Genomic DNA, 25082 nt, shown 5'->3' with positions numbered 1-25082 from the left:
CTAAACCCCAGAATTAAATTTTTTTTGTCGCTGCAACATTGCAATAAAATGCAATAACGGGCGATCAAAACATCGGATCTACCCCAAAATGGTATCAATAAAAACTACAGCCCGGCGCGCAAAAAATAAGCCCTCACCTGGCCCCAGATCCCGAAAAATAGAGACGCTACGGGTCTCGGAAAATGGCGTCATTTTATTTATTTATTTTTTTTTACCAAACTTTGGATTTTTCACCACTTAAATAAAAAAGAACCTATACATGTTTGGTGTCTACGAACTCGTAACGACCTGGAGAATAATGATGGCAGGTCAGTTTTAGCAATCCGTAAAAGTGGTAAAAAAGGAGCCAAAAACAACTGTGGAATTGCATTTTTTTGCAATTTCACTGCACTTGGATTTTTTTCCCCGTTTTCCAGCACATGATATGGTAAAACCAGTGATGTAATTTAAAAGTAAAACTCGTCCCGCAAAAAATAAGCCCTCACATGGCCATATTGAACCAAAACTAAAAAAGTTCTGCCTCTGGGAAGAAGGGGAGCAAAAAATGAAAATACAAAAACAGAAAGACCCAAGGTCGTTAAGGGGTTAATGATTGGCCTAACATCCTTCCCTCATGCAGAACTGGCTTGAGAGGGGGTTGCTTATGGGGCTGGGGGCTTACTTATGGGGCTGGGGGATTGCTTGTGGGGCTGGGGGGTTGCTTTTGGGGCTGGGGGCTTACTTATGGGGCTGGGGGCTTACTTATAGGGCTGGGGGCTGACCTCTGGGGCTGGGGGCTTGCTTGTAGGGCTGGGGGTTGCTTATGAGACTGGGGGCTTACTTATGGGGCTGGGGGCATACTAATGGGTTTGGGGGCTCATTTTTAGGGCTGGGGACTTACTTATGGGGCTAGGGGCTTACTTATGGGACTGGGGGCTTAGTTATGACCTCTGGGACTGGGGGCTTGCTTGTGGGGCTGGGGGCTTACTTCTTGGACTGGGGGCTTACTTATGGCCTCTGGGGATGGGGGCTTGCTTGTGGGGCTGGGGGGGTTGCTTATGGGGCTGGGGGCTTACTTTTGGGGCTGGGGGCTTGCTTATGGGGCTGGGGGCTTTCTTCTTGGACTGGGGGCTTACTTATAGGGCTGGGGGTTTATTTATGGGGCTGGGGGCATACTAATGGGTCTGGAGGCTGATTTCTGGGGCTGGGGGCTTACTTATGGGACTGGGGGCTTGCTTCTTGGACTGGGTACTTGCTTATAGGACTGGGGGCTTATTTATGGGGCTGGGGGCATACTAATGGGTCTGGAGGCTGATTTCTGGGACTGGGGGCTTACTTTTGCGGCTGGGGGCTTGCTTCTTGGACTGGGGACTTGCTTATAGGACTGGGGGCTTATTTATGGTGCTGGGGGCATACTAATGGGTCTGGAGACTGATTTCTGGGACTGGGGGCTTACTTATGGGACTGGGGGCTGACCTCTGGGGCTGGGGGGTTACATATGGGACTGGGGGCTGACTACTGACTTTGGGGGCTGACTGATGTGTTTGTGGGCCTGTGATACATATTCAGCAGTTGCAGTGTCTCCTATGCGATCTATATGTGTCTCCTGTGATGTGTGCATCATAATATAGTATAACTAGCTATTGAGCCCCTTCTACGCCTGGGTGGCGAGTATTTTTATTGGTATATGGTCTCCCATGCTGCCCCCATCCTGGTATTTGTGCTGCCCCCATCCTGTTCCCCCATCCTGTTATGTGCTGCCCTCACCCCCAATCCTGGTATGCATGGCACCCCTCACCCCCAATCCTGGTATGCATGGAACCCATCATCCCTATCCTGGTATGCATGGCACCCCATCCCACATCCTGGTATGCATGGCCCCTCATCCGAATCCTGGTATGCCTGGTCCCCCCAGATCCCTATCGTGGTATGTATGGTACCCCTCATCCTGGTATGCATGGTACCCCTCATCTCTATCCTGGTATGTATGGTACCCCTCATCCTGGTATGCGTGGTACCCCTCATCCCCCAATCCTGGTATGTGTGGCACCCCTCACTCGCCCAATCCTGGTATGTATGGTACCCCTCATCCCCCAGTCCTGGTATGCGTGGCTTCCTCATCCCCTAATCCTGGTATGCGTGGCTTCCTCATCCCCCAATCCTGGTATGCGTGGCTTCCTCATCCCCCAATCCTGGTATGCGTGGCTTCCTCATCCCCCAATCCTGGTATGCGTGGCTTCCTCACCCTTAATCCTGGTATGTGTGGCCCCCTCACTCCCCAATCCTGGTATGTGTGGTACCCCTTATCCCCCAATCCTGGTATGTGTGGCCCCCTCACCCCCCAATCCTGGGATGCATGGTACCCCTCCTCCCTTTCACGCTGTACACACATACAAAAAAATAAACACTTATACTCACCTTTCTTCCCTGTGCTCCAGCGCTGCTTTGTCCTGTTCTGCTGGAGGGCGGGGTAGGAGTGTGGCGCCGGAGTACGCGCGTGCCCATACCGCGTTGTCAGGCGCCATTTAGCTGAAGACACACTGCAAATGTGTCTTCAGTAAAATGGCATCGGTTAGCGCTATGCGCCGACGCCTTCACTCCTGCCCCGGTCACCGGCGAGAAGAGACGCGCCGCGGCAACGCTCCTCCCGGTCAGGTAAGTATGGCGCCGGAGATTGCGGTGTGCGTTCAGTGTCTATACATACAGCGATCTCCGGCGCCATACACTCCTCTTACCTGTAACGGCTCCATGCGTTCTTCTGGCTGCAGCCAGGCTGTGCAGGCGTGTCGCGCTTGCGCAGTCTATAAAGGTTTCAGACACAGACACGCATCCCCGGTTATATTATAGATGCAGTCTTAATTATAATGTAGAGTTATGTATATATAGTGTAGAGATGTTTATATAGTATGGTGCTGTGTACATACTGTAGTATATAGCGTGGAATCCACACTATATACACTGGCACATCCCTCCACTATATAATATATACACAGCTCCACCCTATACTCTTTTGCACAGTATATAGTGTGGAGCTGGGTATGATGTGTATACTTCTCCGGCCCTGTATACATGGTGTCATTCTCAGTATCTGCTCTTATTATGTTTGTGTGTGTATATACATACATACACACATAATATAATATATATATATATATATATATACATATACACACACATATACATACACAGTACCATTTCATGTGCCCTGTTATCAGAGAGTCAATATATTATTTTCAATATTCCTATGGGAAAATAAGAATAAATATTGGAAAACCCGTTAAACGGATCATCCCAATTAATCCCCTATCCTGAGAACTTTCCAATCACTGGGGGTCCGACCACTGAGACCCCCATGATCCCGAGCTCTGAAGAGCACCATGTAAGTGGGGCTATGGTGGATCATACACACTGCTGCACCATTCACATGGGGCTCATCAAATAACTCCTTAAAGGGAGTGATGAGGGGCACGACAAAGTATAGCCAAATTTACTGATCGGGGGTAATGAGTGTTATAGTGTGTGGGCTGGTGGGGTTTGTGTGGCACGGCTGCTTTTTTGTCCCAGTCCAGCCCTGATCTAATGTCTGTTAGAAAAGATGACTGCTCTTCTCTGATGATCTTGGAAGTGCAGTTTTCACACAACTGCTTCCCCCAGGCTTCAGGTAACTTAACGCTGCAGATGGCACACTTCCTAAGTGTCCCTGAAGTTTTCCTGCCATCCTTTTTAGGCAGAGCTACAGCTGTGGCATAGGCTCCCCTGTCCTGCACTAGAGGCTGCTCTGATGGGGCATCTGATCGGACAAACTCTTCCATTTTAGCAAAACTTCAGTTTTAGTAAGCCTTTACAGACAACAGTAATGCTTTTATACTACCTGGTCTTCGTCGGCTCTCTCCCACTTCATGCGTTCCACCTTGGAACGCAAGCTGAGCTGCGCCTTTAACAGGATGTGCGCGCTGCCCCACGCGCTTGTATGACATTGGCGGAAGTGCGCCTCTGCAAATGGTCTCCATCCACCGGAATCCTCAGCATGCTGGGGCAGGCGCCGGAGCAGGTAGACCCCACAGGAGGGAAGCAGCTCATAAATCAAGAGCACCGTTCAACTGGTTATGGCTAAGGAACCCCCTTTTGGGGGTGTAGGCCACAGCCCACTTGACAGGGGGAAGGAGAAGCTGAAGCCCCCCGAGTCAGTCTCAAAGGTAACTCGGCGCTGATCTCTCCTCCCGCAGATATCTTCCTCTTGTGCCTATCCTCGCCGGGACAGGAAAAACACTGAAGGGTGTGTGGGAAGGACTTTTTAACCTCTTGTGTGTTTTCTGTCCCTGCAAGGATAAAAAGGACGACCTCCATGGTGCGGTCAGGAGGGACGTCCGGGAAACATAGGTTTATTACATCTGGATCCAGGCACCATCTTGGCCGTCACCCAGCTTCCCCATAAAATTGCTCCATTGGACGACCCAAGGACATTTTCTTTTCCTTTATGGTGGCACTTTTTATAGAATACTTACATCTCATCATTAGAGCAGAAGGCAGGACACATGGACAAAGCGTTTCTCGGTTTATTACATGTGGCAGGACATATGGACAAAGCGTTTCTCGGTTTATTACATGTGGCATGACACTCGGACGCAGAGTTTCTGGGTTTATTACATGCGGCATTACTCGGAGCCCCAACCGTCCCCCCGCAGAGTATTTGTTCTACCCGATGTAACATTGGACGTTGTTCGTGCAGCTTCCAGTTGTTTTCATTAAAGTAGAGTCTACGGGAGCCGACGGACGGGACAAAACTATGCAGAGTACGATAGAAAAGACAGAGGACCCATCTAATAATATAAAACCCCCCCCGAAAACTATGACCGTAAGGAACCCCGAGAATCAAAAACCCCCATTGCCCTGAGAGAACATTTATTGAGCAGGAGATGGAACTTCGGCCATCTTTTGTTTTTTTTGGCTCATGGACGATCCCTTCATTTCAGAGCCGTGCAAGATAATGGATACCCTGTGCACGGCGATGGTGGCAGCGGCTCTTTAAGAACGACAAATTAAAACTCTTCTTCTGAATTCTTGGATCGGGATTCTCTCAGTTGGAGGAGTCTGGTGATCGTCTCTTCCACCGTGCGCTCACCATGCACCTTGTTATCTCTGGTGCGGATGTTTACTGTCCCACTGGCCTTCTCCTTTTCTCCGAGCACTGAAATGAGATGGTCACAAATTAAAGGGGTTATCCACGCCTGTGATACTGATGACCTATCCACGGCATGTTATTTGACGCCAGCGGATTTGTACAACTCAGGGTACAGACTGGAACAGTACACCGCCCCTCAATGTGTCGTGGTCATTCTCGGTACTGCAGCTCCATTCCCATTCACTTCAATTGGTGGTTAGCTGCAGTACAGAGAACGGTCACTACATTGTGTATGGTGCTGTACCCTGTGAACATTGAGCTCTGGATGTCAGACCCTCACCCATCCAATATCCCTAGTCCTGGAGGGAATTTCTGCCCTGTAGGCCATTATGTGTTAGTGCAGCCATCATTAACACTATTGCAGTAGTTTTTGTCATGCTGTAATAGTGGAAAATCAGTATAAAGGATGTGCCCCTAGAGGCCACTCAATCCTACTGCAGACATTGTCCACATTGTTTTACTGTACTGCACGGCTTTCCATTCAGCAACACACAGCATGCATTTCTGTAATAGACTCTTTTAAAGGGAACCTGTCAGCAGGATTGTGCTAAATAAACTACATACACTGTCAGGTTGGCGCCGTTCCACTGATTAAAATGATACCTTGGTTGATGAAATCAGTCCTGTGGTTCTTGTTTAATCTTTATTTTCAGATTGGAGATAATAATATTCTCGTGCTTTGGAGCGGCCTGTGGGCAGGGCTTTATGTGGTGCTCTCATCTGTATGCACTTATTACCGGTCACGGTTCCTTCAGTGACCTGCCTCCTATTTTCCATGACGCATAGGTGATGTGGGGTTAGGAAAAAAAAAAATTTACATCCAGCAAAGTGCCTCCGGCGCCCGTGCAGTAGCATCAATCGCTTGCCGATAGTTAACTGGTATTTTAGAATTGGGGACACTTTTATATATTGCTTAATGATTAAATAGACTCGTCTGACCTCTTTCATACAATCAATTCTTCACATCCTCCTCTAATCCTTTAATCAGAACTATTCTTTTCATCCACCCCTGATCCTTTCATCAGAATGATTCTTAATATCCTCCTCTGATTTTTTCTATTCTTCACATTCTCCTGTTTCTGTAGTCAGGGAAATTCTTACCATCCTCTTCTGATCCTCTCATCAGAATAATTCTTCACATCGTCCTCTGATCCTTTTGGCAGAAAGATTCTTAACAGCCTCTGCTGATATTCATGCCAGATTGATTCTTCAAATCCTCCTCTCATCACCTTTCCTAGATGACTTGTTTTCATCCTCCGGAAGTGCGAGGATACAATGCTCAGTAACACTAAGCGCTGTTTTAGAGGTACGCGTCTCCGTTTCATAGAAATCCAGAGGCGAGTGCTGGTGGATCAGCCTCTGAAGTTACGGATTTATGATACCAAAGTATGGATGTCATCAACATTACAGGGGCTTTACATAGAGGATGTTAGTTTGGGGTCTAAAACCAGCTGACTGGTTTCCTTTAAAGAAAATGTATTATATGCACGGACATTAATCTGACCCCCACTATGACTTAATCGGACCCCCACTATGACGACTGTATGGCCTACCAGGAATAAGGATTGTCCCTGTCCAGATGGGATCAGCCCCATAAAAGCCCAAAGCATGGGTCACAACAATGTCCATCATGTCACAGGGGTTAATTGTTGGGGTCCTCACACTTCAGAGCTCCGTTGCCTGTCCCTGTGCTACGGAGGAAACGCAGACCACCCGATATTTACTCTACCCAGCAAAATAGAGGCTCGGCAGGGTCTAAACTGATATTTTATTAAATAATAGGGTAACTGATTTTATGTGAAGTCCGGAGCCGCCCCAGGGAAAAGTCAACAATCCCTATTAAATAGAGGACAGGATCAACCGCCATGTAAAATATTATAGTGAGTCCCCGTGAGGCACTTCTACAGCACATGAGGTTAGCACTGTTGCTTTGCAGCGCTGGGGTCCTGGGTTCAAATCCCACCAAGGACAACATCTGCAAGGAGTTTGTATGTTCTTCCCGTGTTTGCGTGGGTTTCCTCTGGGTTCTCCTGTTTCCTCCCACACTCCAAAGACATACTGATAGGGAATCTAGATTGTGAGCCCCGATGGGGACAGCGACGATAATGTATGTAAAGCGCTGCGGAATATGTTAGCGCTATATATATTATATATATATATATATATATATATATATATATATACAGCGCTATTAGTCTCAAGTAAGAGGGAACAGATGGATTGTGATGGGATCACATCCTCCCTGCAGATCACTAATAGTCCATAAGAGAAGTGGTGAAGAGCACAGAGGCCATCACCGCTCACCACCGTATCATGGATATGAAGATCACCACAACGAGCTCCTATAGGGAAAACAAGGAGGGTTCCTCTTACCAAGAATGAAGTTGTACTGGGCGAGCTGGGCGTTCCTGATCTTCTTATTCAGGGTGGAGCCGTGATCGAGGTCGACGTCCGCCATAAAGCCGGCATGGTGGAACTGCTCCCTCACCTGCGATATGCAATACAGAATAGTCAAACATAAAATAAGGCGAAGCTTGAGGATCCGACCACCCGATCACATTCAATCCCCTCCGTTTAATTATCTAATGCCACCTCCTTGCCTACCATATCGCATGCATTCCCTCCATATAATGACCCAGTCTCTGAGCGTGGACTCGCGGACACTGCACCATTAGATAAGTGTGTGGAGGCCTAATGCTGCCGATGTAAGAAGGTGACTGGGATGGTCACGTGCTTCTCTATTGTTTAGAAAAACGGTTGTAACCTGTGTATACGAAAACGTTTTTTTTTATATTGCTGTGAAAGATATGGGGGGGATTTAATGACAACTTCAATCCCCCTTCAAAATGTGTAGCTGTAACAGGACACCTGGCTCAGCAGGTGGTCCAGCCACACCAGCTAGTATCCAGGCTCATACAGGATGACCACCTGTGGAGCCCATGCTGTGTGACTGCTTCATTCAAATATCCCCCAGTCAGATAGGATTTCATAAGGAGATTCAATGAGAATATGGAGTTATCGTATGTCCTAGCCACACACCGGTTACATTTTCGAGATCTCTGGAACAGGCTGAACACCTTCCAGGGTCTCGATCCGTTTTAGCACCCTAGGGTGGGGAGATACGCAGAACAGCTAGTGGAAGCAAGGTAGCGATGCCATGTTTGGTCTCCAGGCGTAACAAGGGCTTGTATAACATGATGGAAGGAACTGGACCAGCTGGCAGCCCATGCCCCCATACGGCCCAGCACACATGGTCGAATATCAAAACAATAAATGACATGATTCATCTGCTTATATCTTTTGTACTTCACCTGTATTTGAATATCTGACCATTGTATAACCATAGTGTATTGTCCTAGTGTGCCCTTAAAGCGATTAAATATATAATTTAACCTTGGGCTGCTCTTATCTCAATCCACGAATCCAGACATCCATGTTTTCGGTTTTAACTTTCCATGCTACTAAACGTGGTTTCTGGCCCGATATAATGCCATTAACAGACCGGGCTTATATCTAATGAGGAACTGGTGGCAGTCCTAATGGACTGATAAGGTTCTGATTCACTGCTGCTAGAGAAAGAAAGGGGCCTCTCAGCCTTTCAGGGTTGTAAGCGAGTGTGGTGCCACGCCAGCAAATGCATGGGCCATATCCTCTCATTCCCCGTACGGACAGGGATGGGTCTGTGTAAAACTGTGCCAAGCTGACCTTCCGTGTCCCCGAGGAGTGCGGAACGTCACATTGGTGCAAGTAAGGAGACCATAACACGTGATCCCTCCGACGCAAAAGTGCCGTCAGGCGGGGTGGCGAAGTGCGGGTTCATCACAATTGCATAGAACCTTATACAGTGGGGAAAAAAGTATTTAGTCGGCCACCAATTGTGCAAGTTCTCCCACTTAAAAAGATGAGAGAGGCCTGTAATTGACATCATAGGTCGACCTCAACTATAAGAGACAAAATGAGAAAACAAATCCTGAAAATCACATTATCTGATTTAGAAAGATTTTTTTTCAAATTTTGGTGGAAAATAAGTATTTGGTCACCTACAAACAAGCAAGATTTCTGGCTCTCACAGACCTGTAACAACTTCTTTCTGAGGCTCCTCTGTCCTCCACTCATTACCTGTAGTACTGGCTCCTCTGTCCTGCACTCATTACCTGTAGTACTGGCTCCTCTGTCCTCCACTCATTACCTGTAGTACTGGCTCCTCTGTCCTCCACTCATTACCTGTAGTACTGATACCTGTTTGAACTTGTTATCAGTATAAAAGACACCTGTCCGCAACCTCAAACAGTCACACTCCAAACTCCACTATGGTGAAGACCAAAGAGCCGTCGAAGGACATCGGAAACAAAATTGTAGCCCTGCACCAGGCTGGGAAGACTGAATCTGCAATAGGCAAGCAGCTTGGTGTGAAGAAATCAACTGTGGGAGCGATAATTAGAAAATGGAAGACATACAAGACCACTGATAATCTCCCTAGATCTGGGGCTCCACACAAGATCTCACCCCGTGGGGTCAAAATGATCTCAAGAACGGTGAGCAAAAATCCCAGAACCACAAGGGGGGACCTAGTGAATGACCTGCAGAGAGCTGGGACCAACGTTACACAGGATACCATCAGTAACACACTATGCCGCCAGGGACTCAGATCCTGCAGTGCCAGACGTGTCCCCCTGCTTAAGCCATTACATGTCTGGGCCCGTCTGAAGTTTGCTAGAGAGCATTTGGATGATCCAGAAGAGTATTGGGAGAATGTCATATGGTCAGATGAAACCAAAGTAGAACTGTTTGGTAGAAACACAACTCGTCGTGTTTGGAGGAGAAAGAATGCTGAGTTGCATCTAAAGAACACCATACCTACAGTCATGGCCAAAAGTATTGAGAATGAGACAAATAGTAATTTTTCCAAAGTTTACTGCTTCATTTTTTGTAATGGCAATTTGCATATACTCCTGAATGTCAAAGAGTGATCAGCTTAACAGCAATTACTGTACTTGCAAAGTCAATATTTGCCCAGAAAATGAACTTTAACCCCCAAAACACATTTCAACATCATTGCAGTCCTGCCTTAAAAGGAGCAGCTAACATTGTTTTAGTGATTGATCCATTAACACAGGTGTGGGTGTTGATGAGGACAGGGCTGGCGATCAATCAGTCATGATTAAGTAAGAATGACATCACTGGACACTTTAAAAGGAGGCTGGTTCTTGGTATCATTGTTTCTCTTCAATTAACCATGGTTATCTCTAAAGAAACACGTGCAGCCATCATTGCACTGCACAAAAATGGCCTAACAGGGAAGAGTATCGCAACTACAAAGATTGCACCTCAGTCAACAATCTATCGCATCATCAAGAACTTCAAGGAGAGAGCTTCCATTGTTGTCAAAAAGGCTCCAGGGCGCCCAAGAAAGACCAGCAAGTGCCAGGACCGTATCTTAAAACGGTTTCAGCTGCGGGATCGGACTACCAGCAGTGCCGAGCTTGCTCAGGAATGTCAGCAGGCTGGTGTGAGTGCTTCTGCACGCACTGTGAGGCGGAGACTCTTTGAGCAAGGGCTGGTTTCAAGGAGGGCAGCAAAGAAGCCACTTCATTCCAGAAAAAACATCAGGGACCGACTGATATTCTGCAAAAGGTACAGGGAGTGGACTGGTGAGGACTGGGGCAAAGTCATTTTCTCTGATGAATCCCCTTTTCGATTGTTTGGGACATCTGGAAAACAGCTTATTCGGAGAAGAAGAGGTGAGCGCTACCACCAGTCTTGTCTCATGCCAACTGTAAAGCATCCTGAAACCATTCATGTGTGGGGTTGCTCCTCAGCCAAGGGAATCGGCTCACTCACAGTCTTGCCTAAAAACACAGCCATGAATAAAGAATGGTACCAGAATGTCCTCCAAGAGCAACTTCTCCCAACCGTCCAAGAGCAGTTTGGCGCCCAACAATGCCTTTTCCAGCATGATGGAGCACCTTGCCATAAAGCAAAGGTGATAACTAAATGGCTCATGGAACAAAACATAGAGATTTTGGGTCCATGGCCTGGAAACTCCCCAGATCTTAATCCCATTGAGAACTTGTGGTCAATCATCAAGAGACGGGTGGACAAACAAAAACCAACAAATTCTGGAAAAATGCAAGCATTGATTATGCAAGAATGGACTGCTATAAGTCAGGATTTGGTCCAAAAGGTGATTGAGAGCATGCCAGGGAGAATTACAGAGGTCTTGAAGAAGAAGGGGCAACACTGCAAATATTGACTTGCTGCATTAACTCATTCTAACTGTCAATATAACCTATTGGTACTCATAATATGATTGCAATTATATTTCTGTATGTGATATAAGCATCAGACAAACACTAATAAAAACCAGAGGCCAGCAGATCATGTGAAAATATAATTTTGGTGTCATTCTCAAAACTTTTGGCCATGACTGTACTGTGAAACATGGGGGTGGCAATATCGTGCTTTGGGGCTGTTTCTCTGTCAAGGGACCAGAACGACTGATCCATGTACATGAAAGAATAAGTGGGGCCATGTATTGTGAGATTTTGAGTGCAAACCTCCTTCCATCAGCAAGGACATTGAAGATGAAACGTGGCTGGGTCTTTCAGCATGACAATGATCCCAATCACACTGCCAGGGAAATGAAGGAGTGGCTTCGTAAGAAGCATTTCAAGGTCCTGGAGTGGCCTAGCCAGTCTCCAGATCTAAACCCTATAGAAAACCTTTGGAGGGAGTTGAAAGTCCGTGTTGCCCAGCGACAGCCCCAAAACATCACTGCTCTAGATGAGATCTGCATGGAGGAATGGGCCAACATACTAGCAACAGTGTGTGCCAACCTTGTGAAGACTTACAGAAAATGTTTGACCTCTGTCATTGCCAACAAAGGATATATAACAAAGTATTGAGATGAACTTTTGTAATCGACCAAATACTTATTTTCCACCAAAATTTAAAAAAAAATTCTTTCCAAGTCAGACAATGTGATTTTCAGGATTTGTTTTCTCATTTTGTCTCTTATAGTTGAGGTCGACCTATGATGTCAGTTACAGGCCTCTCTCATCTTTTTAAGTGGGAGAATTTGCACAATTGGTGGCTGACTAAATACTTTTTTCCCCACTGTAGGCTTCAAGGTGCACAGTTAATGTATTCCTATAATATGTGCATGACTCAATGTGTTCTGATAAATGTATTAGATATAGGAAAAGGATAAGATTAGTACATAGGACTGGGGACAGTGCGTTGGTGAGCACAATAAGTTCAGGAAGTAGACAGGTTTAGGGTAGAAACAGTTAACGTGTTCAGAAACAGCCCCAGTGTGGGAGGGGCAGGACCAGTTAACAAGAGGAACACTTCCTTGTTAGTGCAGTGAGAGATTAAATGGAGAAAGAGTAGAAGTTGGAGGTCTGAGGCCACGAGAAGCATGGGCTGTTCAGTAGCAAGAGAAGGTCAGCCATAAAATCGGAGCGGACATTCCTGGAACTTCCTGGACCAATGGTCCACCTGAGGCACTGAGAAGCGTGCCTCAATATTTTCCTAACAGAGGAGGTCGGCCGGGGCATCGCAAAAGGGAGTTGGGAAGGGACTCATGGAAGCTGCAGAGCCGGACGGAGTATTCCAGGAAAGGAAAGGGATAGCTCAGGGTGGGCGAACAGCGGATATCAGAACATGCTGTGTTATGGACTTTGAAAACTGAAAAGTTTGTGCCCAATACTGCATGTTTCAATATGATGAAAATGGAGAGTTAAGTAAACGTCTTTATTATAAAATGAATTTGATGTCCCCTAATGTGTGTGCGGTGGCTCCTGAAGTTGAGAACCAGAGACCGCAGAGCCCTGCAACTAAAACGTGATTGTTACGCACCACTCGCACAGCACAGGAGAATCGAGACACAGTTTATTTTTAGGGTGCCAGGGTGTGGGAACACAGCAGCCCCTTGCCCATGACTACAGCCCTGTGCACCTTACACTGGTGAGAATTGCAGCCCTAATAAGATGATCTCTTACAGTGACGCCATCACCGACCGGCAGATCAGCGCTCAGTGGATCAGGCGGCTTCTTCTGGAGGCAGCACCGGATTACAGATATAAAATCATAAATTATCTGGGCACCAGCAGCCCCAGGTTAGAGAAGATCCTCAGTAATGAAATGCACTCACCTTCTGGGCGTAGTCGTCACACGTCGGTCCTACGGGCACCACCATCACCTGCTGTGGGGAAATCCAGAGAGGCCTGAGGAAGAGAGGACCAGAAGTCAGCGGGCGGTAGGATCTCTCCCAATAGTATGTAGATCTGTATGTAACACTGCAAATTAGTCACACGCGGATCTCCCCAGTATCAGGAAGGACTGAATCGCACACTTAGGACGTCACCAGGTAGGTCTCTCTTCTGGCCACTTTTGACTCCTGGACTCATTTTAATAGAAGAATTGTTTCTACTTATTGATATTTCTTAGATAAATCTAAAAAAAAAGCGTTCTACCAGATATTGACACTGATATTCTCGGCAGCCAATCAGAACCCAGCATTGTGAGGTAATTATGTCAGTGCCGGAGGTCCCTGATTCTAGGAGATAAGTGTCCTTTAAGAGGATGTCCAGACAGACCATCAATGTAGGACCAGTCCACCAGGGGATAACACAGATCAGCTGGAGTGTTATCCAGGCACAGCGCCATGCGTATAAGTGTGGCTACGCTTGGTATTACAGCAGCAAATGGAGACAAACTGTGGTAGCCGACACATTGACCCCTGTATGTACGGCCCTACACCTGGATATACAATCAGGGTTCGTTTTACCAGTAGTCATCAAGATGTGTTTATTTTAGTGTGTTTGCCATGAAAATGCTCCAAAATGCGCATTTTGAAAATTTGCAGCATTTCGGCATCTTTTTCACTCATTAGTCTGTAGCATCTTCATTATCTGTTTACGCAGGAACAGTGCCATCCATTCAAGTGTGGCTAAGCTTGGTACTGCAACTGTGAATAGAGCAGAACTGTGGTATCAGAAAGATCAAAATCTTGCAATGCAAAATGGTGACATTTCTGGGACATCCTTGCTCCATTCTTTAAAAAAAATAAAAATAAATAAAAAAATATACAACTACAACTTGATAGTTTCATGTGAATACACCCTGAGCACACGGTGGTCACCGAGCCTTCACCGATCACGGCCTGTTCTATGTCCTAGACTTCCCCTTTATTACCTCTCCATGATACATGACCGATGACAGGTCCTTATACACAGACCCAAGAGCCCCCCAAAAAATTACCATTTTCCTCCGTAATTCTCAGTCAAAATAGCGATCATCCGCTCCACGGATCCCAGGATGGCTCGATGAATGATAACTGGCCGCTTCTTGTCGTCACCGTCCGGGCTACAGAAATAAATAACGAGAGGCCATGTAAGATCAGGAGTTGACGCGCTCATCTGTGCCCCCCATATACGTACACGGCCCCCACTGACCTGACATAAGAGAGGTTGAATCTGATGGGGAGCTGGAAGTCCAGCTGGATGGTGGCGCACTGGTGGTACCGGCCGATGGCGTCTTTAATCTGGATGTCAATCTGGAAAACACAATTTGCATTGGTTAATGTACAGTCCTACAGACGTGAGGGGGTGTACTTTTATAATATTTAGTATAATGCATTCATATCAATGGATCCCCAGAGCTACACGTTCCCGATAGCTCTTCTCTGGCTACAAAAGGGGGTCATCAGCAAAGCACCCCTCCTCTATTGTACCCCTTTACGTCCATGTAAAAACTATTTCTCCTGAAGGGCCATTCTCCAAGAGCCGGCTATGGTCTGCCGAGTCACCAGGCTATGAATCTGATTTTTTTGTGGCGCTGGGGTGTGATCGGGAGCAGTGCTATACAGCTGACAACTTGCATGATGTCTGGGATCAGAGTAACCTCTGATCCTGGCCATGTAACCCTTCAGAGGATAATATTTGTGAGGAGCTGCCCACTTACTAAAGACAATGAGACTTTTCCAGCATGAAGCTCCATTTCAGTCGATATTATTGTGTTTATTAGGGATTTGCTTGCCGTGTTTTATTAATGTTCCGCTTGCTCGTCAGTTTATGTACACTAATTTTACTTGTAAGTTGTAACGTGTCCAGCATTCCAGTAATCTCATCAGTATCTCAGGAGTCTTATGTAATTGTTCAAACAGCGACTAGGGTCATTGTGTGAGTGGTGAAAGTAGATACAGCGGAGCTCTCATCACAGGGAGTTTCACATGCAGACCCAGGTGATGGGTTCGACCTGAAAAAATACCTCCGCTAATGCACACTTAGCTTTGGGGGGGGGGGGGGGGGAAGGTGAGAGCAGTGCTGCCCATTCAGGGGGCTGATCCCAGTGAAGGAGAAAAGAAGCCACATGTTTAGTGAGGAGTTGGTGGAATGATGTCAAAGGGGTAGGATCTAATCTGAGGACCTGGACCATGGATAGATCAGTGGCATATGGAGTCTTGGAGATCAGTACTGACTGGGCTGGATGAATGTGCTATAGTTGTGGGATAGGTCGTTGGGATTTAAACTTCCTTAAAGGACTGTAGCTGCTGGATGCTTGTGCTTTCATCGTTTTATCTGTCGTCTGGAGGATCGTAGACTGTGACTACAGACTATACTGGCTGGAGATACGAAATCTGTGGGCCAACCAAAAGTTGGGAGACAGTGAGTATCGCCTGATACAAAGTCAGTGGAACTGCTGATCCCAGGTTGGGAACTTGAGGACTGAGAGAACTGTATTTTGGCCATTTACCTGGAGGAGTTGTATTACCATGGATGTGAAGAATAAAATATTGTTGCATCTGTAACCTGCCTCGGTGATTATTTACAACCCACAACCTCAGATGTTCACAATATTATTGAGTGTTTTTAGAAAGAGGGCGCTCCCATGGAAGAAGGTCATCACTGCTCTGCGATTAAAAAGTTGGGCGATGATGGGTGGTCATGCAGGCCAAACCAGGGCCTCCGAGTCTCCTCAGGACAAGGCCCACCACAAAATTAAGTAAATGATAAGAGGTCACATAGTGGATCTAACACAAACACATAAACAGAGAGTTGTTTTCCTTACACAAGTTTTTATCATTGAAAAAACACCAGACAAAATTGTTATAATCACCAATGAACGAGCGAACCAGTGAACATATTATAATTTAAAAAAAGGAACAAAAGTGATCAAGAAGTCGTACAAATGCCAAAATGGCACCGATGCAAACTCTGAGCGATCCTTTTATTTGCAGTTCTATGAAGGAGCAATGAAAAAAAATATATAATAAAATGTGAAAAAAATAAGGGTTTTTAGAATGCAAATAAAAAGTTATTTTTATTGTAGAAAAGAAAACTGTTTAGGATCACCATAACAAAACACATTATTATTTATATAGTATCGTGAACGCCATAAAAACAAATCCCAGAATCCATTTACAGATTTGCCCTTTAGTTCTGCTCTCAAACAAATAATAAAAGTTATTCAATACATTACAAAATGGCGCCTTTAAAGAATACAACTCATCCAGCAAAGAAAACAAGCCCATGTGGCTATGTTGACAGATAAAAGTTCTGGCTATAATCCCCCGTGTTCTTCTGATTCTTAAATTAGCGCCCCCCTCATTCACCACCTGCGCTGCACCCCGCTGACTCCTGACTCTGCAGCGACTCCGGTATCCAGTAAGATTTGCCCTGATCACTGACTGTACAGACATAGTCTGTCACCTATCCGCAGTATCAGTGGGGGTCCAATGGATCACCAGAACGGGGGTCCCGGTGTCCTATGTATAAATGGAGCTGTAGTGTGGGTGCAAATCTACTGCTCCTGTTAAAGTTGAGACTTCGGAAGAAAGCAGAGCACGGCCGCCCGCCATCTACACGTAATGGACGGCGGTCATGTATGTTCACTACGGCCCTGTTCACACTGGGATCTCTGCTTGTGTGATCAGTGGGATTTCAGCAGTCAGATCTGAAGCGATCCTACATTTGTGATCTATTCTGTGGACAAGTGATAATTTCTGACTATACGACACTACTCTCATGTAGTTTGTGAAGGTGAAAGAAATGTGGAAGATAAGGAAACCAATCATTTCATTTTAATTCTAGATCCAAAATCATTTGATGAGGGTCACAGTATTTTTTCATGCACGGAGTTCGAAATCCATTGCTTCCCTATAACATGGGGAGACTTACAGTTCGTCTTCAACCACCACTAGGGGCGTCTTACAGCTCCCCCTAGTGCTCACAGAAACATGAAGCGCTAAGAGAGGTAATTTCAGGTTTCCTGTGATACCCACTGAAAGAACCAAACTGTGACCCCTTATTAATCCACATTGTGATATAAATCCACCAACCTTTGGTCCATAGAAGGCGCCATCACCCGGATTCAGCACCCACTTCTCTCCGAATTCATTCAGACTGTTTTCAAGTTGCTGTAAGAAATATTAAACATTGAGTTAAAGGGGATGTCCACACTTACAGTACATGGCAGTTCTCTTCCAACAACAGCGCCTCACCTGTCCACAGGTTGTGTGTGGTAGTGCAGCTCAGTCCTATTCACTTTGATAGAGGAGAGCAGGAATACCAGACACAACCTGTGTACAAGTGTGGCGCTGTCTTTGGAAGAAACCTAGAACCTGTACAAGATGCAACAAAATATATTGGGATATACAAACAATCCCTCAATACAAGGCGCCAAAAATATGCAAACATGACATTGCAGGCTGTATACATTATATATATATCCTACATGGCCACGTGTGCAAATACCTGAGTGTATGGCTTCTCTCAGCCTACATGGAGCCTGTCAGTCGCTGTCCCCCATCAGCCTACATGGAGCCCGTCAGTCGCTGCCCCCCATCAGCCTACATGGAGCCCGTCAGTCGCTGCCCCCATCAACCTACATGGAGCCTGTCAGTCGCTGCCCCCCCATCAACCTACATGGAGCCCGTCAGTCGCTGTCCTCATCAGCCTACATGGAGCCCGTCAGTCGCTGTCCCCCATCAGCCTACATGTAGCCCGTCAGTCGCTGCCCCCCCATCAGCCTACATGGAGCCCGTCAGTCGCTGCCCCCATCAACCTACATGGAGCCCGTCAGTCGCTGCCCCCCCCCCCCCCATCAGCCTACATGGAGCCTGTCAGTCGCTGTCCTCATCAGCCTACATGGAGCCCGTCAGTCGCTGCCCCCCCTCCCCCCATCAGCCTACATGGAGCCTGTCAGTCACTGTCCTCATCAGCCTACATGGAGCCCGTCAGTCACTGCCCCCCATCAGCCTACATGGAGCCCGTCAGTCGCTGCCCCCATCAACCTACATGGAGCCCGTCAGTCGCTGCCCCCCCATCAACCTACATGGAGCCTGTCAGTCGCTGCCCCCCATCTCTCACCTTCTCCGCCTGATTCCAGACTTCAATGTCCCCCAGAAACTTCTCTGGTCGCGTGGAGAGGTTCAGCTTGAAGGTGAAGCCAAAGACGTCATAGACGGCGCGCAGGAAGTGCAGGCAGCTCATGATCTCCTCCTCTATCTGTAATTATAAGGTGAGCGACGGGTTATTGTCTCTTCCTCCGGGGCTGAAAAATATCCGAATAAATCTGCACATTTTCTCTCATCACCGGGAACCTCCGGAGAATCTGCACCGACCTATCCCGACTGATGGAAGACATCCCCGGGGAGTGATCCGAACTGCTGCACAGAAAAGTATTACAGGGCGTCTATTATTAACCCTATAAAAGCCAAAATAGCCAAATGGCCCCATATAGGGGGCTCCACATCGGAGGCTTCGTGGCCATCACTTCTGGTTCGGTCACTTGCAGCTTTTGCTTCCCCAGCAGACTGGGGAATCACATAACTGATTGATTATTGTGCAGCCCCCCAAGGTGATCGGCACAAGATTCTGACCTGAGAACGCATTTGATCCAGGATTTGGAATACAGAATAGTAAGCGCACGTACCTGCTCCATGGCACAGAATATGTGGGCATCGTCCTGTTGGAAGCGTCGGACTCGGGTCAGTCCTGTGAGGGCACCGGACAGCTCGTTGCGGTGAAGGACTCCGAAGTCGGCCATCCTCAGGGGCAGCTCCCTCCAGGAGCGCGGCCGGTGGTCAAACATCAAACTGCAAGTAGAAATTTCCAGGAGGAACTTGTGAAGTCACAACGTGAATACATACAGTACATACAATCAGTAGGGCATGTCTGATCGATATGAAATTATATTTCATCCCAAAAAAGGGAAACACCTTAGACTGCAGAACTGGGGGCACAACTGGCACAGAACAGTGACACAGGGCACCTACAGTGGTGTGTAAAAGTGTTTGCCCCTTCCTGATTTCTTATTCTTTCGCATGTTTGTCACACTTAAATGTTTCAGATCACAAAACAAACAAATATTAGACAAAGCTAACACAGGTAATCACAAAATGCAGTTTTTAAATGAAGATCTTTATTATTAAGGGAAAAAGAAATCCAAACCTACAGGGCCCCCGTGTGAAAAAGTGACTGCCCCCTAAAGTCGTAAATTAACTGTGGTTTATCACATCTTTGCGAAGCTGAGTTCAATATCCCCAGCCACACACAGGCCTGATTACTGCCACACCTGTTCTCAATCAAGAAATCACTTAAATAGGACCTGCCTGACAAAGTGAAGTAGACCAAAATATCCTCAAAAGCTAGACATCATGCTGCGATCCAAAGAAATTCAGGAACAAATGAGAAAACCAAGTAATTGAGATCTATCAGTCTGGAAAAAGGTTATAAAGCCATTTCTAAAGCTTTGGGACTCCAGCGACCTACAGTGAGAGCCATTATCCACAGATGGCGAAAACATGGAACAGTGGTGAACATTCCCAGGAGTGGCCGGCAGACCAAAATTACAAGAGCACAGCAAAGACTCATTCAAGAGGTCACAAAAGGTCCCACAACAACATCCAAAGAACTGCAAGCCTCACTTGCCTCAGTTAAGTACAGTGTTCATGACTCCACCATAAGAAAGAAACTGGGCAAAAATGGCATGCATGGCAGAGATCCTAAGAAGAAAACGACTGCTGAGCAAAAATAACATAAAAGCTAGTCTCAGTTTTGCCAGAAAACATCTTGATGATTGCCAAGACTTGGGAGAATACTCTGTGGACTGACGAGACAAAAGCTGAACTTTTTGGAACGTGTATGTCCCAATACATCTGGCGTAGAAATAACACAGCATTTCAAAAAAGAATCATCACACCAACAGTAAAATATGGTGGTGGTAGTGTGATGGTCTAGGGTTATTTTGCTGCTTTAGGACCTAGGAGACTTGCTGTGGTAAATGGACCCATGAATTCTGCTGTCTAACAAAAAAATCCTAAAGGAGAATGTCCGGCCATCTGTTTGTGACCTCAAGCTGAAGTGCACTTGGGTTATGCAGCAGAACAATGATCCAAAACACACCAGCAAGTCCACCTCTGAATGGCCTTGTCAAAGTCCTGACCTTAATCCGATTGAGATGCTGTGGCATGACCTTAAAAAGGCGGTTCATGCTCGGAAACCCTTCAATGTGGCTGAATTACAACAATTTTGCAAAGATGAGTAGCCAAAATTCCTCCAGAGCGTTGTAAAAGACTCATTGCCAGTTATCGCAAACGCTTGATTGTAGTTGTTGCTGCTAAGGGCCCAATCAGTTATTAGGTTTAGGGGGCAATCATTTTTTCACACAGGGCCCTGGATGTTTGGATTTCTTTTTCTCTTAATATTAAAGACCTTCATTTAAAAACTGCATTTTGTGATTACTTTTTTTCTCTTTCTCTAATATTTAAATTTGTTTTGTGATCTGAAACATTTAAGTGTGAAAAACATGCAAAAGAATAAGAAATTAGGAAGGGGGCAAACACTTTTTTTTACACCACTGTATACAAGCCAAGTCAGATGGGAGCAGCACAACATAATGATTGTGGCATCGCATCAGCAAGCGTTGAATACTTTATATCTACAGATCCGGGTGTTGTCTCCTACCAGTGCCCGGGGCAGTTCATTGGCTTCAGAGCAAAAATCTCCTTCTCCACTTCAAAAGAAAACATGTTGTCGCTGTAGTGCTGCCAGTGCCCGGACGTCTGCCACAGTTTGCTGTTGTACACATTGGGGGTGACCACCTCCTGGAAGCCGCGCTTCCTGTACTCTTGCTACAAGGGGAAGCAAAAAGAAATAAAACACGGCTCTAATTAAAGATAAAGTCATTAACACCACAACATCTGCATGCTAGCTGCACCCCCCCGACCCCACCATGACTACCGATCACCACACCGAGAGGTCCTGCACTGAATACAGGGGTTAATCTTCTGCTGATCGGTCTCATTTTAGGCTGAGGAGTCAAGACTTAAAGAAAAGGGACGGGGTTTAACGATATTTGTCCAAAACGCAAAGTAATGGGGGGAGGCTCCTGCTGCAGCCAGATATTGTAAAGGTCAGGGCGGAGGAGGGACATGATGAGCTCCTGTAATACTGGACAAAATAGATTGAGGTAGGACACACTACACCCCCCCATACATCAGCTGCTATTCTACAACTGCTGATGTGTAACTGATTGATGGGGGCACAAAAACTAAAGTTGACCCTATCCACTCAATATCTGTGGGATGAATGTTCCCGATCTTATACACCTGCTCAGCTGTGTCCAGTGAGGAGAGTGGAGTCTGCTGGAGGCTTATTTCTTTTGCAGACTAAAAGATTGGGCATCAAAATTAAATATGCCTAATCCGTCTCCATATCCCTTCCCCTTCTACATCGTCCGCAGGAGGAGAGTCGTGAGGGTTAAACATAAACACATCATAGTAGTCAGGGGCCCTACAAAATCAGCAGATTTGGACAACTTTTCGCTAATGTGTATGGGACCCATAGGTCCACGTCATCTCTTTCTGCCGAGCATCTGTAGACGAAGTATTCTCTCTCGGGAAGGGCTGACTGCCACCTATCAATGGGATGAGAGACTGAACGTCCAGAAAACTGCTCCCCATCATTAAACCGAGACTAATCATTGTGTAACCTGCACATTTAGGTGATCGGAGATATTGCTCGTCCGCGCTTCTCCTGCTCCTTACCCTGATGAAGCTGATCAGCTGGTTATAGATGAAGGATCCTTTGGGCAGGAAAAAGCAGCTTCCGGGGCTCAGCTCATGGAAGAAGAACAGCTCTTGATCCTAGATTAGAGCAGACATAACGATAGTCACTGTACTTCGATTTCAGCTCAAATTGCCATCTGAGGGGATAATTTTTTTTTCCTTAAATGAATGTATTTGGGTCTAAAAATAATTTTTACCATTGGGATTTATTACAAATTTTGCACCACTTTGCTTCTACAGTAACTTTGTTTCCACATTCAACGCTAATGTGGTCTGTGCTTAAAATCAGCTCCGAAAAAGACAGATAAAAGAGTTACAGACAGACAGAACAACACAGAGGATATAGGAGTCAAACTCTGCAAAATGAGTAATGAAACCTGTGAGGAATATGGGGGGGATGTAATGGCAGATTACAATCCCCCTTAAGAATGTGCAGCTGTAACAGGACAGCTGGCTCAGCAGGTGATCCAGCCCCACCAGATAGTGTCCAGGCTCATACAGGATGACCACTTGTGGGGCCCATGCTGTGTATCGGCTTTATCCAGTTAGATAGAATTTCATATGGAGATTTAAGGAGAATATGGAGTTATCGTATGTCTTACTCACAACACAGGTTGCATTTTCGAGATCTCTGGCATGAGCCCAACTCCTTCCAGGGTCTCGATCCGTTCTAGCACCCCTGGGTGGGGAGATATGCAGAATGGCTAGTAGAAGCCATGTAGCGAAACAGTGTTTGGTCTCCAAGAGTAACAGGTGCCTGGCCGGATCCGATGGCACCAGCACCACTGCCCTTTGACCTTCCGTTGGGAACTAACGATCTTTCATAGGTTTTGGGAGTTTTGGCTACAAACACCCAGGGAAGGGGGATAAGGACATCCCATGGGGGGGGGGGTGGAAACATCAGAAAAGGGAGTGACCGACCAAGCGGATAAAGGCTTGTGTAAGGCCATGTGCTCTCCCTCTCTTTGTGATGCCTGCTGTTCACTTCCAAAAGGGAAGCCACGTCGGGTAACATGCTGGAAGGAGCTGGAACCAGCTGGCAGACCATGCCCCCATGCGGCCCAGAACACATGGTCGAACATGAAACTGATAACTGACATGTTTCATCTGCCTATACTTCTAGTACTACCCCCTGTATTTGCATATCTGACCATTGTATTTGTATAACCATTGTGTATATAGTGTGTTGTCTAGTGTGCCCTTAAGGCAATTAAATATATAATTTAACATTGGGCTGCTCTTCTATCTCGATCCACGAATCCACAAGTCCGTGTTCTCTGCTTAACTTTTCATGCTATCGGGGCTGGTTTCTGGCCCGATATAATCCTGTTAACAGACCAGGCTTATATCTAACAAGGAACTGGTGGCAGCTCTACTGGGCTGGCATGGCTCTGTTTTACTGGGGCTAGTGAAAAGGGCCTCTCAGCCTGTCAGGGTTGTGAGCGAGTGACCGTACCAAGCGTGATCCCTCCAACTTAATAGTGACGTCAGGCGGGGAGGTGCAGGTTTGTCACAAAACCAAATTATAAAAATTATTTTTCGATAAAAGTTCACGCATTTAAAGCGCACCTGTCAGCAGGATTGTGCTCAGTAAACCACATACACTGTCAGGTGGGCAACATTACACTGAGTAAAATGATACCTTTGCTGATGAAATCCGTCCTGTAGTTCTTTTATAACCTTTATTTTCATGTCTGCCATAATGATATGCTCGTGCTCTGGGGCGGGACTTTAGGGAGGGGCTGTATCTGGTACTCTAATTATGTATGCCTATCTCTGGCCTTTGTACTGTCAGTCACTCGCCCACTATTTTAAATATTGCCTTTGTAATTTCTGTGGCAAAGTTAAAATTTACATGCCCCAAAATGGCCGCCGCAGGCCGCGCATGCGCAGTAGCATCTTTCGGTTGCTGAAATGCTACTGCGCACGCGCCATTTTGCTTTTGGAAAACTAATTTCAGTGCAGCAATATGGCGCAGCACATGCGCAGTAGCATCTCTCGGCAACCGAGAAATGCTACTGTGCAAGCGGCGGGAGCCATATTGCCTATTACAAAGGCAATATTTAAAATAGTAGGCAAGTGACTGAAAGCACAGTGACCTGTCACAAGGCAGAGATAGGAATACATGAATACATAATGAGAGCACCAGAGCACGAGCATATCATTATGGCAGAACTGAAACTAAAGATTACAGAAGAACCACTGGACGGATTTCATCAACAAAGGTATCATTTTACTCAGTATAATGGCGCCCACCTGACAGTGTATGTGGTTTACTGAACACAATCCTGCTGATAGGTGCGCTTTAAGTATAAAAAAAAAAAAAAAAAAGTACCTAAAAGAAGGACAAACTCTGACATGGCCGTAACAGGGTTGTTTTTAGTGGGCCAAGTTGTAATTTTGAAGGACACCATTCATTTTGCCATATAATGTACTGAGATATGTGTGGTAAAACAGTGAATATATTGCAATACTATCACTGTTTTTGGGGGGGGGCTTTGTTTTAGTAAGATTACACTGATAAAAAATAAAAGTATAAGTTTGGTAAGTGGTTTTAAAGAAATTCTGAACTCTGAAAAACAAAAGTTTGGTTTGCGTCACCATTTTCTTAGACCGATAACTTTTTTTAAAATTTTTAGTAGATGGTGCTGTACAAGGGATTGAATTTTTCTGTGCAGAGCTGTAGTTTTTAATGGCACTATTTTGGGGTACATAAAAAGTTTTGATTGCTTTTTATCAATTTTTTTTGGGGATGGAAATACAAAATGGCTGAAAATGTCAATTCCAGTGATTCAGTTGTTTTCTTTCTTTATGGTGATTACCGTACGAGTTAATGAATTTTCATACA

At 46.0% G+C, this 25082-nt stretch overlaps 1 protein-coding gene across 1 annotated transcript in view; it reads right to left on the bottom strand.

The window, feature by feature from the left end:
• Positions 1-4521: 4521 nt before the first annotated feature.
• The window catches only part of TARS1 (threonyl-tRNA synthetase 1), a 29941-nt gene continuing 9380 nt past the window's right edge, over positions 4522-25082 (bottom strand). Inside the window, exons 10-19 of the mRNA XM_073681456.1 lie at positions 22214-22312; positions 21132-21298; positions 19099-19261; positions 18534-18671; positions 17504-17581; positions 14619-14719; positions 14425-14529; positions 13316-13388; positions 7535-7649; positions 4522-5167 (exon numbers count right to left, since the gene is read on the bottom strand). Coding sequence (XP_073537557.1) covers positions 5019-5167; positions 7535-7649; positions 13316-13388; positions 14425-14529; positions 14619-14719; positions 17504-17581; positions 18534-18671; positions 19099-19261; positions 21132-21298; positions 22214-22312 — 1188 coding nt within the window. The 3' untranslated portion in view covers positions 4522-5018. The remainder of the gene's footprint in view (positions 5168-7534; positions 7650-13315; positions 13389-14424; positions 14530-14618; positions 14720-17503; positions 17582-18533; positions 18672-19098; positions 19262-21131; positions 21299-22213; positions 22313-25082) is intronic.

The sequence above is a fragment of the Phyllobates terribilis genome, unplaced genomic scaffold (genome assembly GCF_046119375.1).
Source record: "Phyllobates terribilis strain yellow unplaced genomic scaffold, ASM4611937v1 Scaffold_1__5_contigs__length_1240528914, whole genome shotgun sequence".
NCBI classification, from domain to species: domain Eukaryota; kingdom Metazoa; phylum Chordata; class Amphibia; order Anura; family Dendrobatidae; genus Phyllobates; species Phyllobates terribilis.
The sequence above is the reverse complement of the archived record's forward strand: the minus strand, read 5'-3'. Positions and strand labels throughout refer to the sequence as shown.